The sequence below is a fragment of the Oryzias melastigma genome, linkage group LG15 (genome assembly GCF_002922805.2).
Source record: "Oryzias melastigma strain HK-1 linkage group LG15, ASM292280v2, whole genome shotgun sequence".
NCBI classification, from domain to species: domain Eukaryota; kingdom Metazoa; phylum Chordata; class Actinopteri; order Beloniformes; family Adrianichthyidae; genus Oryzias; species Oryzias melastigma.
The window spans coordinates 2,092,165-2,104,849 of NC_050526.1; the positions used below are offsets into that span (position 1 = coordinate 2,092,165).

The 12,685-nt window shown below is 38.6% G+C and overlaps 2 protein-coding genes across 3 annotated transcripts in view; one reads left to right on the forward strand and one right to left on the reverse strand.

The window, feature by feature from the left end:
- The window catches only part of LOC112161949 (serine/threonine-protein phosphatase 4 regulatory subunit 3-A), a gene marked incomplete at its 5' end in the record, with an annotated part of 10,269 nt that extends 5,752 nt beyond the window's left edge, over window positions 1-4,517 (forward strand). The window contains 8 exon segments of the mRNA XM_024297517.2: window positions 646-748; window positions 818-859; window positions 936-1,094; window positions 1,185-1,354; window positions 1,430-1,569; window positions 1,644-1,789; window positions 3,148-3,284; window positions 3,360-4,517. Of these exon segments, the coding sequence (XP_024153285.1) occupies window positions 646-748; window positions 818-859; window positions 936-1,094; window positions 1,185-1,354; window positions 1,430-1,569; window positions 1,644-1,789; window positions 3,148-3,284; window positions 3,360-3,467 (1,005 nt within the window).
- A 1,840-nt stretch (window positions 4,518-6,357) lies between these two features.
- Window positions 6,358-12,685, reverse strand: part of cfap36 (cilia and flagella associated protein 36) — a 15,891-nt gene continuing 9,563 nt past the window's right edge. The window contains exons 6-11 of one of the 2 annotated variants that reach the window (XM_024297769.2): window positions 10,478-10,631; window positions 9,084-9,171; window positions 8,826-9,004; window positions 7,355-7,513; window positions 7,133-7,228; window positions 6,358-6,967 (exon numbers count right to left, since the gene is read on the reverse strand). In XM_024297769.2, coding sequence (XP_024153537.1) covers window positions 6,884-6,967; window positions 7,133-7,228; window positions 7,355-7,513; window positions 8,826-9,004; window positions 9,084-9,171; window positions 10,478-10,631 — 760 coding nt within the window. In that variant the 3' untranslated portion in view covers window positions 6,358-6,883. The remainder of the gene's footprint in view (window positions 6,968-7,132; window positions 7,229-7,354; window positions 7,514-8,825; window positions 9,005-9,083; window positions 9,172-10,477; window positions 10,632-12,685) is intronic. The other variant, XM_024297771.2, reaches the window with a different exon arrangement.

Below are 12,685 nucleotides of genomic sequence, written 5' to 3' on the forward strand. Positions count from 1 at the left end.
TTTTTTTGTCATACGTTTGTTGTCTTTTTGAAAAAAGTGTACTGCTAAAGTGAAATCGCCACCTAGTGGCCAAACTGAAACGTCCTCCAGGAGAAGCAGAACAATGTTTACAGTTAATGATCTGAATATTTTAGTTAGAACTTCTATTTTAGAGAATCTATGTAACACTGTTTGATATTAACAATCTCATTATTTTACTACATTATTTACCATTTTACTGTATCAGATTAGCATAAATAGATTCAAAACATACATAACATTTTTAATGTATTTCTAAACAAATGTGTAAATTCATAGAGGATCAAAATAATCTAAAAAAAATCTGAATCGAATCGATCCAGGCTCTTATGAATCAAGTCTAACAGTTTCTGGAAATTATTAACAATACCCAGCTATATTTTCTATTCTACAATGAAATCCTGAACAGGATTTTATTTCTTGAAAACGGTTTAAATTGATGGTTTGAGCTTGTAGCTGATCAGAAACATTAAATTACTTCTTTTAAGCTAAATTATTATTATTGGTCAACTCAAGCTGATTGTTGGTCTGTTATTTATGTCAAATTTGAATTATAAATAAATATGATGAGCTGTGAAAGTCCTTTTGTTGTTCTGAGGAACTTTTCCTCCTTTCATGTTGTGACAGAAAACAGAGAAAACGGAGTTTCTGAGTTTCTTCTACAAGTACTGCATGCACGTCCTCACAGCTCCCCTGCTGGCCAACACGGCGCATGACAAGACCTCCAAAGGTAAACTCGCTGCTCGTTCTGCTGGACGTGGAAAGTTCTGGATTGATTTATCCGTGATTTCTGTCTCAGATCAACAGGAGGGATCCACAAAGATCAACCCCGTCTGTCCCGGTGAGTGTCCGTGCAGCAGTTTCTGCTCAGAGTTCACTTGTTGTCTTGACATGAAGTCGCTTTCTTGTGTCTGTAGACAACTTCCAGACAGCTCAGCTGTTGGCTCTGATCCTGGAGCTGCTCACCTTCTGTGTGGAACACCACACCTACCACATCAAGACGTACATCATGAACAAAGACCTGCTCAGGAGAGTGCTGGTGCTCATGAACTCAAAGCACACCTTCCTCGCTCTTTGTAAGTCCAGCCCGACAAACTCCAGCTTCCAGTCTTGTTTTCCTTCTGTTTTTCACATATTTATTTATTTATTTTTTGCTTGTGCTTAAGGTGCCCTGCGTTTCATGCGCAGGATCATCGGTTTAAAAGACGAGTACTACAACCGCTACATCATCAAAGGGAACCTGTTCGAGCCCGTCATAAACGCCCTGCTGGACAACGGCACGCGATACAACCTCCTCAACTCGGCCATCATCGAGCTCTTCGAGTTCATCAAAGTGGTGTGTAGTGGGGTCATGTTTGGAAAAAACAAAAACAGGCTACATTCCTACATGTCTCACCTTTTTATTTTTTAGGAGGACATCAAATCTCTCATCGCTCACATTGTGGATAACTTTTACAAAGCACTTGAACCCATCGAGTACGTTCAGACCTTTAAGGGCCTGAAGGGGCGCTACGAACAGGAAAAAGACCGGCAGAGTCAGAGACTCAACAGGTGAGCAGACTCGAATACAATCGTTCATACGATTTATTAAAACTCTTAAACTGTTAATCTGCTGTTTCCTTTAGATATCGCAGAGATGCGCGATCGCTGGACGAGGATGAAGAGATGTGGTTCAATGATGACGAGGACGATGAAGATGCAGAGGCAACGGAGAAAAGGATGGAAGACGACTTCTCTGACAGCTACGGCAAGTTCATGGAAGCCAAAAAGGGTAAGAAATATCCCAAATAAACCTTTTTTAGGGATTTCCTGATCAGTTTTATTTGGGCCCAATCCGATTTTGAGTCGTTTGATTTTGAGTATCTGGTGATACCGAGTCCTGAGTCGATACCTTAGTTACACATTTTTAAAATGAACAGATTTCTATTTCATTAACCTTCTTTTATCACATAACTCTTTAATAGAGCACTTCTGTGATCCCTGCGGGATAATAATGGTAAACAAGGATAAAAATAATTTGAAACCATCAAAAATATATATAAGGAAATGATTAATCGCACATAATTTTCTGAATGGTCAGAATTGAACTTTTTTTCTTGGCTGCTCTTATTTTGAAAGCTGAAAAAAACGTGGCTTCATAGCAGCACTTAAAATATTCTCTGAGCCACTTGGCAAACATTCCTATTTTTACAATTACTCCTTAAAATACCCCGAAAAACAACGAAAACCTCTAATACAACAGCTAAATGTCGCCTTTGGCGCAGTTAAAACATGCGGCCAACATGCAGTAATGTGCATCTTGGCTGCTCCTAGTAAATGTCTCTAACATGAATTTAAATCAGTTTTTGTGCTGATTGTACTTAAAACACGTGAGAATAACATCAAGCAAAATAGAACCTGATAGAATAATATCTGCTCAAATGAAAGGTCGATATTTTCAGTAGAACCTCCACTATTGAAGACTCATTTAAATTTGTTATTTAGTTTTGTGAACGATCTAAGACAGGAAATTAAAATACAGTTCAGCAGGAAATTCATAAAATAAATATTTTACTTTTAATTGGTAAAGTTACCTTTTTATTATTTACGTAAAATTGTGTTAAACAGCGTTTAGCTGTCAGTTTTGCTGTTCTAAATGTGAACACCGGAAGTCCCTGTTTATATTTTTGTCTGACGTCACTGTGAAAAGGGTTTATTATATACTTCTATTCTATTTTCTTAACTTTTATTTTTTTTCAGGCATATCAAGGAACAGCTCGAGTCTCAATGGGTTAAATGATGTTTAACCCATCCATTAAGACAACCAATAGAGACACTTTCTGTCAGTTTAAAGAGTTTTTAAGAGTTTTTGAACATCTCGCTAGCTCGACTGAACTGTTTTTGTTAGCCTCGGGCTTAAACTGCCGTCATATTCTGCTGCGGCAACATGTCGTGATCCGTTCATGACATCCAGACTTCTGGTTAAGTATTTATAGGCAACACTTAGAAATATAAAGTGCAGATCATAATGAGAATAAATTAAATATGTGATCCCGATTGAGTGATCAACCATGTTATCTGGTCCGCTTTTTGATCATGTGATCTCAACGGTTTTTGGTTTGAATCTTCATGAGAACGTTGTTTCTGCAGGTGCTGCCAACGCAGCAAACGGTGCCAACAATGGGAAGGCAGCGGCGATCGCTCCTGCTTCTCCAGTCGTCTCTCCGAACAGCAGTCCGTCGTCCTCCGTCAAAACCGTGGCTCTGCCTCCTACCTGTGTCGTAAAGGTATCGCTTCTTTAAATAAGACAAATGTAAAAATTGTTATTATTTACTTAAAGGTTTCCTTTCCGTTCCCCTCAGCCGACTCTTGTCGTCGGTTTGGTGGATTATCCAGATGATGAAGATGAAGAAGATGACGAGGAGGAGGAAGATCAGTCTCCAAGGAAACGACCCCGTTTGAGCTCTTAAAGTCAGTTTGCCGCAGTGGATGGACGCCGTCCCTCCAAACCCTCCTCCTCCGGTCCTCGGCCTGCCCGTGCCATCTGTCGGTCTCGGCGAGAAGAGGACGAGCACCCGCCTTACCCAGAATTCTCGGCTGCACTGTTTCTCCGTCGGTTGGAGATGTGTGGACAGGCAGATCATCGTGATCCTCGTGGCTGCTGTTTTTTATTTTTTTTTCATAATGCTATTTCTTTTGGCCTTTCCTGGAAGAGCCAACCCTCCAAAAAAACGAAAAAAAAAAAAACCCAAACTTTCTGCTTTCTTAAACCTTGGAAAAACCTCTCTCTGCTCTCCTGGTTTTTATTTTTCCCGTTATCCTATTTCTACTCACCTGCTGTTGGAAGTGGTTCTCGCTTCCACTGTTGCACCCGCGGCGAGGAGTCTGTAGCAGCCAAGGATCACACGGGAACTCATCGCTCTCCAGCCTAAACCAATGAGCTCCAGAGGCGCAGGAAGCAACACAACAGCCAGCGTACAACCATTGAGCTGGCCAGTCAGGCTAGCAGGACTAGCCACTGTAGAAGTAGAAAGCTTGACTGGCTGAAGCCGACGTTTGCTACCCTGCCACAGAACCATTTCTTACTAGTTTTGTCAGAAAAATGGGTCTAGGCAGCTTAAAACAATGACTAGAGAAGGAAGGTGAAAAAAACAGGATCCGCTTTGTCCAGTGGAGCAGGACTGGAACCTTAAAAGCCATGGCGTGAGTTTGAAGTCAAGGAAAACACCGTCTCACAAGACTGCGTTAGCCAGAAGTCCTGTATTTCATGTCAAAGTACTGTACAGATCTTTTTTTTCTCCCCTTTTTAATCATTTCTTGCTGTGATTTTGAAAGGGATTAGAGACACCCACCGGCTTGTACTTTCTTTTTTTGTTTGTCATTGTGCAAAAAGGTGGGGGTCACTTTTCACTCTCTGTCCAGTGTTTTTTGATTTAATGTAAAATACAGAAAGGTTGCAAATGCTGGTTTTAAAAAAATAACACATTAAAACTTGCAGTAAAGTCACTTTTGCAACGTTCTAAAGGTGTCTGAAGTTTGCCTTTTTTTGTTGAGTAAGTTCGTTTTGATCCACATTCAAAGTTCACAGATAGCTGTGTGATTGCTTAGTAAGCATTCACACTATAGTGACATTAAAACTCAATCACACTTTCAGCAATTTCAGTAATCTTGGCATCAACACATTCATCTGTTTAGGACATTACATTGTATTTTTGGGATTCATAAATTTCATGGTTTTTGAAATATTGAGCAAAAAAATGTCCCATTGGAAATGAAAGAGTCTTAAAATGTCAAAAAATGAAGTAGATTAGCAACAAGCCTTTAAATACATTCATGGGCTATGGTTTCATCTTTTATAATCAATTAAAAAAAATGAGTTTACCTAATAATTTAGCAACATGCTCACGTTTTTTTGTTATCTACTGGGGTTTGTTTTAGGCTAATTTAGCCTCTATTTTAGCAACATGCTAACGTTTTTACTATTTTCCTGAGGAATTTTAGGCTATTTTGGAATTTAGCTAACATTTAAGCAACAAGTTAGCTTTTTAGGCTAATTTGGAGTTTAGCTCATATTTTAGCAACAGGCTAAGATTTTAACTAATTTACTGTACTGAGGAATTTAAGGCTATTTTGGAGTTTAGCTAGTATTTAAGCAACAAGCTAGCTTTTTAGGCTAATTTGGCATCCACTGTTTTTTTATGCAAATTTGGAGTTTAGCTAATATTTTAGCAACATACTAACGTTTTTGGCTAATTTTTTATCTACTGAGGTTTTTATAGACTAATATAGAGTTTAGCTTCTATTTTAGCAAAATGCTAACGTTTTTGACCAATTTAGTGTACTGAGGAATTTTTGGCTATTTTGGAGTTTAGCTAGTATTAGCTTTTTAGGCTAATTTGGCATCTACATTTTTATGCTAATTTTGAGTTTAGCTAATACTTTAGCAACACACTAAATATTTTTGCAAAATTGGCATGTATTATGGATTTTTAAGCAATTTTACTACAAATTATTCAAAAATTTAGGTCAACTTTGGCGCTCTTTCATAGTTTATGAAATTTTCCATCTTTTAGCAAATCTAACATTTTTGCAAATAGCTTTTTCATTCTCAGCAAATCCCTTCAGCAGTTAAGAGTAAATTGCATCACCATTTTCCATTTTAAATTTGAGCTTTAAACATGAATTTAAGGCAAACATCTGTGCTATGTAAAAATATTTAAGTTTTTTTTCCTGATGGAAAATGGAAATTCCAACCAATAGACTCCTCTAAATTCAAACTCAGCTGATTTTAAAAATGAAGAAAACTACAATATAAATTGCCACCTATTAATACAGAAAACAATAGCATTTTGTGAGGTTCCTAAATTTGTTGTTTCTACACCTTTTATAACTGCTCAAATTCAAAAGAAATCCAAAATTTAAAGAAAATTGACCTTGACTTCCTGCTTGTTCATTTCATGACTGATTATCCTCTAATCAACCATGTGCCAGATGATTCAATCTGGCCCAGTCATGAAGAGAAAAACATTGTGAGGATGTTGGGGGGAAAAAAAAGTAAGTTTCTGGCCCATTCCTGTGGCGAATTTTGGTTATTTAACCCTTTAGCACCCAAGGCATCGCCGGTGACGTTTAAACACAAAATCTTTAACTTTTCAAGTTACAGTACGTCAAAGAACATAAACACTTGAGTTAAAGGGTTAAAGTTTGTAAAACGGTCGCTTCCTGTTTGTTCATTTCATGACTGATTATCCTCTAAAACTTGCATCAATACCCACTTTAAATCTTTATACTTAATACGTTTTTATATCAAACTGTACACAACAACCACCGGCTCTTTACACCAAACGTCTGGAGTCCAAGTCATTTCTAAAAAAAAAGGTGATTTTATTCAACAAAGTATCACTACACGTCGTAATGGAACTGCATCGAGTACAGATTCCCAATGGCTTTGGAGGTAAATGGTACAATGCTCGTGAAGAGAAGCTCTGCTCCCAGACATTTCGACTTCCAAGAAACGAGGAAAGCGAGTCTGGGCACAGATCCAGGTCCAGGTCTTTAGTGCTCATCGACACCAGATGTGCATTAAATCATCTGAATAAATGTGCATTCATCTATTGCTTTCTTAAATGTAACTTTAAAGACAAAAATATTTACTTGGACTTGTGATTGTAGGGAGCATTTTCCTACATTTCTGTGGGGTCTATATCTTACAAATACAATAGGTATTATACAATATGTACATTTTTGCACTAAAGACAAAATAACTGAACAGACATGATGCTTGGCTTCTTAAAATCTTGAGTAAAAAAAGGATTAGCAGGTGAGGTACTTTAGTGAGGGAAGTTGTGACGGATTACTGGATAAAGTTTCTGGTCGTTGCATCGGATTATTTTTTAATGACTTCTTCTTTCAGCTTGTCGGCCAGATGTTTTCTCTTCTGCAGCCTTTTCTTCTCCTCTGCAGACAGCTCCTGCAGAGAGAGACAGAAAATAATAATGATCGGGGTGGAGGAGCAGAAGACTAACTGGATTCAGCCAGGTAAGTGTGTACAGGTGTGTCAAAGATGAGTGAATGACGAAGCGAGGAGAGAGACACAAGCAGGGAGGTTTTTTCAGACAGCTTGAGGTCTGATCACCTTCTGCTTGGAGGAGTTAGCAGATAGTGGTGGTGGAGGAAGAGGAAGAGGAAGAGGAGGAGGAGGAGAACTGGTCCCGTTCCTCTGGGACTGCTCCTGCCGCGGCACATCAGACCAGATAATGGAAGAGTGGGGAATGGAAAAACAAAAATGAAGGTTAGTAAGTGTGAGTTAATGAGGATGAGGTGAAATAATGAAGTAAGTTTTCATCACTGGGTGTACCGGAGTGGGAGACGGCGTGGAGCTGGCTGGCGGTTCTTCTTGCGAGGTCGTCTGATTGGGTTTCTGCTGGTGTTTTTTCAAAGCCTGCAGCTTGTCCCGCTGCTCACGCAGATATGCCGCCCTCTGCTGGAGCTGCTCCTGCTGCGATGCTGACAACTCCTGTGCAGGAGCGACAAGGCATGAAAAAGGTAAAGAACAAGAAATCAACAATAATTTCTTTATTTTAATCACAGTTTTGAACTCCTATGAATAATGAACAATATTTGCTAATCTCTTGATTCCCAAACAGTGGGACAAAAAAGTATTTAGTCAAGCACCAGTTGTGCAAGTTCTTTCACTTAAATAGATGAATGATCATTTTTATCCTTAACTATGAGAGACAAAATGAGAAAAAATTTGATTTTTAAAGAATTTATTTGTAAATTATAGTAGAAAATTAAGTATTTGGTCAATAACAAAAGTTCATCTCAATACTTTGTTATAAACCTTTTATTGGCAAAGGTAGCAGTTAAATATTTTCTGTCAGTCTTCATAAGGTTTTCACAAACTGTTATTGGTATTTTGGTCCATTCCTCCATACAGACCTACTCTACAGCAGTGATGTTTTGGTCCATTCCTCCATGCAAATCTCCTCTACAGCAGTGATGTTTTGGTCCATTCCTCCATGCAGATCTCCTCTAGAGCAGTGATGTTTTGGTCCATTCCTCCATGCAGATCTCCTCTACAGCAGTGATGTCTTGGTCCATTCCTCCATGCAGATCTCCTCTACAGCAGTGATGTTTTGGTCCATTCCTCCATACAGATCTCCTCTAGAGCAGTGATGTTTTGGTCCATTCCTCCATACAGATCTCCTATAGAGCAGTGATGTTTTGGTCCATTCCTCCATACAGATCTCCTCTAGAGTCCCAGCTCTCTGCAGGTCATTCACTAGCTCCCCCCCGTGAGGTTCTGGGGATTTTTGTGATCATTTTGACCCCACAGGGTGAGATCTTGCGGGGACCCCCAGATGGAGGGAGATCATCAGTGATCTTGTTTGTCTTCCATTTCCTAATAATTGTTGATTTCTTCACACTAAACTGCTTACCTATTGTAGATTCAGTATCCCAGTCTGGTGCAGGTCAACAATTTTGTTTCTGGTGTCCTAAGATAGCTCTTTGGTCTTGGTCATAGTGGAGTTTGGATTGTGATAGTTTGAGGTTGTGGACAGGTGTGTTTTATATAGGTAAACAGGTGACATTAATACAGGTAACAAGTGGAGGACAGAGGATCCTCTGACAGAAGAAGTTACAGGAAATCTTGCTTGTTTGTAGGTGACCAAATACTTATTTCTCACCATAATTTACAAATAAATTCTTCAAAAATGTTATTTTCTCATTTTGTCTCCCATAGTTGAGGTGGGAGAACTTGCACAGTTGCTGGTTGACTAAACACTTTTTTATAGCTCTGCTGCAGTTGGCGAGCTCAGACTCACCGTGTATCCCTTAGAGAAGCCAGCTTCCCTGCACGCCTCCTCCAGGTAAGCCTTGGCTGCAGCTGGGCTGCTGCTCTGCTCTTTAGTGTGAGTGCCGTTGGTGCTGGAGGGCTCGCTGGACCTCGCTGGAGCTCTGACGGCTGGAAGCACTCGGGGCTGTGCGCCGTTGTTGCCACAATCTGCCCAAACATGTTGGCTGTGTTAAGTAATGATGCACATGCTGGAAAAGCGGCGTCTGTTGGAGCGTGCAGACGATACCTGATGTGGGTTTGGAAGCAGAGCCGTTCTTAGATACGCTTTTCTTCTCAGCTTCCTCACTGTCGTCTCTAGGAGGACTGCTGGTGATCTGAACAGAAATAATTAAAACACACACACATGATACAAACTACAAGATTCACCAAATCAATGATTTAAAATATATATAATTATTCAATATTTGTCTGTCCAACCCTAAAATTCATGACTGACCCAAAATTGTGTTTTTGTTTTTTTTAACATGTTCCTGTAGAATTTTTCTCACGATGGAGGACATATTTAAAATAATTTAATATTAAGAGTGTGTTTCTAAGAATTTTCTTCATTCAAATAGTGAATGAAGCCGTTTGGAAACACCTCTACGTTGTGACACAGCAACTGAAATGGGCGAGCCAAAGTTTTCCTGACCCGCTCCATTCCAAATAGATCCACGAACGTCTTTGTTTTCCTTGTTTAAGCTGGCATCAGGATCAAAACTGGACGGCTTCGATATCGCTCGCCATCTTTGTTGCACCGCTAATGTTAGCGTGGTGGTGTGAGGGGCTGTAAGCTAGTGGGAGAGTATGTAACAAATGGATGATGGGAAATTAGCTGAGCTAACTTCAAGGCCAATATTCCCGCCCACAACTCGGGGGTGAATTTCTGATGAACGCTTTGCAGAACGTCTTTTGATTTTGAAAAAAAAAAGGCGTAATCATAATTAAAAGACGAGTAGGAATTGTCTTAATATAGATACAAATATAGTTTTGATGGGACTTTAATGGTTTGCTATACATTTTCTGGGGACATATATCTCTGAGATTATATGTAAAAAGGTTCTAATTATGTTTTTTTTTCGTTTGAAGTTGTATTTTTCCACCAGAAGCGATAAATCACGGGTGAAAAATGCTTTCACCAAAAAAGACATCTGCACCTCTTAGTGGAGGTGCAGGGAAAAAAAAAGTCGATTTGGCGATACATATCGCGATGTTTCCTTTGGAGATACTTGGTAAGACGATATTTAATTAATTATTTCTGAGTAAACGTAGTTCAGCGTCAGTTGCAGTGCTTAACATTGTGATCAATAAATAAAATTGATGTCACCATTTTAGTATAATGAATTACAATAATTTTCAGTTTTTTTCTAAGTCTAAAAAAAGTGATTTTTTTTTTCTGATACAGGATCTTTAAACATCTTTGGACTAATTTTCTTCCTTTATACGGTGGTTGTAATCTGCAGTTTTACCATTAGATGGCACTAAAGGGACGATTTTCTGATGGTGATGTTTGAAAGATCAAAATGCAGAGATCTGAACAGACTGAAAACTCAATAAGTTGATACCACAGAGTTAGGAAATATGCTGGCATCTTGGAATTCCGACTCACGGGTGTTCCTATAAAAGTCCGACCTCTCTTACCTTGGAGGTGCTGCTCCTGTGGGCAGATGTGGGGCTCTTGTCCTCCTCAAGTTCAGCCGCTGCTTTCTCAGAACAGCTGCTGGAAGTGGAACCGACCTCTTCTTCTAATAGCTGCCTCCTGGACATTTCCAACTCGTACTCTTCTTTGGACTTTCTAAAGAGAATTATGAGAATATATTTGATGAAGCATTCCTCTTGATGTAAACTCAGTAGATTTAGGAAGTTGTGTGTACTTGAATCAGAAGTTCTGTTTTAGAGGAGTTTACAAGAGAACACAAATAAGTTTATTTCAAATAAATGCTGTACTTTTCTCACAAGATTCACCATTTTATCTAGAAGTGTTCGAAAAAAATTGCCACAATGAAATATTGCGATACTTAATTTGACGATACTTTTATCATATTAAAAATTCTCACCAGAACCATTTAAGATGAAGCTACCCGATCTGTAACCACTACTGGCCCAATCAGAAATGTACATATACGTATGGGGTTCCATTTGTGCCAAAAATATGTTTTTGTGTCCACTATCTTTGGTCCTACTGAACAAGTTTATTGAACATTTGTTCATGTCTGTGTCCTACTAAACTATATCTTCTGTGTGTCCTGAGAAACGACAAGAGTTAACGACGCTAGCAACTGTTGCTAAGGACTTTTCTGATGACCAGATCCAACAACAATAACGAATGGAAAGTTTAAAGCTTAACTTAGCAAAAACAAAGCAGAAGCTCAGTAGACTTTGAACTTTCATATTGAGGCGGGGGCCGCAAAATATCAACTTGGGGGCCGTAAATGGCCCGCGGGCCGCCAGTTTGAGACCCCTACGTTACAATATGAAAACACGGATTTTGGTGCTTAAAGTATTAATTGAAAGAACTGGAACTCAACATCCAGGATCTTTTAAATCCATCACTGTAAATCATCTTATAATAACCTTAACGATACAGAAGTGCAGCTCTAAAAAGAAACTGTGTTGCTCTATACCGGTCTGTGCTTAGGGGTGACTAAGCTTCCTGAAGTTGATTATACAGATCATGCTGCAGTAATCTGGAAGGGACTAGAAGCTGGATAACGCAGAGCTGGTATTCGGCCAAGGCAACCTAGTAAGACAAACTGGATAAAAGTACTATTTTCTCAGTTGCTTGGGGAGTGTCAATATCGCTAACCTAAATTAGCGGAGAGGTAAGGAGCTTAAATGCATTTCCACTGTCTTCTCTGTGTTCTACTGGGCAGGTCGACACCATCAAAATCCCATTAGAGAGCAAAGATAGGAGCTCTGAGGCCAGCGACAGAGAAAACCAGCAGTCGGAGGCTGGAAACCTCAGAAAATAAAACAAAACAGGCGATTTAAATGGTAACTCTCTTGTGGATTTAAACAATATTTGATATAATTTTATGTATGATTGCAACTTTAGCTTTCCTTCAAGGTATTAATTCCTTAATTCAAACATTTCTAGATCATACAAATCTGGTATAAGGATAATAAATTCAATGAATACGATTAAAATGGTAACATTGTTTAATATTTTCTAACCAGCTCAATAAAAAAGCTGTAGGTTCCTTTTAATAATGCATTCAAGGTACTGTAGAACTGTCATATTTTGTCATATTTGATCTACGCCATTAAGAGAAATTAAATGTTGAATCGTATAATGTATGTCTTCCAATCTGTGCATAGACTTATCTGTTTCTCTCTGTTGTTTAAATGTAATTTCTTATCTGATTATATTTCTTTCAAGTCAGAAATAAAGTAAATATATTACTACTGAGATCATGTTTCATAAATCAGGTTCAATCTGTAACTGGATCAGGGGTCCCAAACCTGCGGCTCCAAAGCCACGTCTGGCTTTTACTTTTGGAATTTATAAACTTGATAGTTTTTGAAATATCCAGCTAAATATGCCCCATAGGAAATGAGTGGGAAATTGCTAAAATCCTTCAAAAACTTTGTGCACTTTTACATTTTTGAGCTTCTGCATACTTTCAGATAGACACAAATTTAAACGTTTAAACTACTGGGTTTTTTTAGGGTAATTTGATGTTTCGCTAATATTTTAGCATTATGCTAGCTGTTTTGGCTAAATTAGACATTTTTTCTATTTTTTCCAAACAGAATTTTAAATTTAGCTAATAATTTAGCAACATGCTAGTTTTATTTTTTTGGGCGGGGGGCTAAGTTAGACATTTTTCCAGTTTTTTTTTTTTTTTT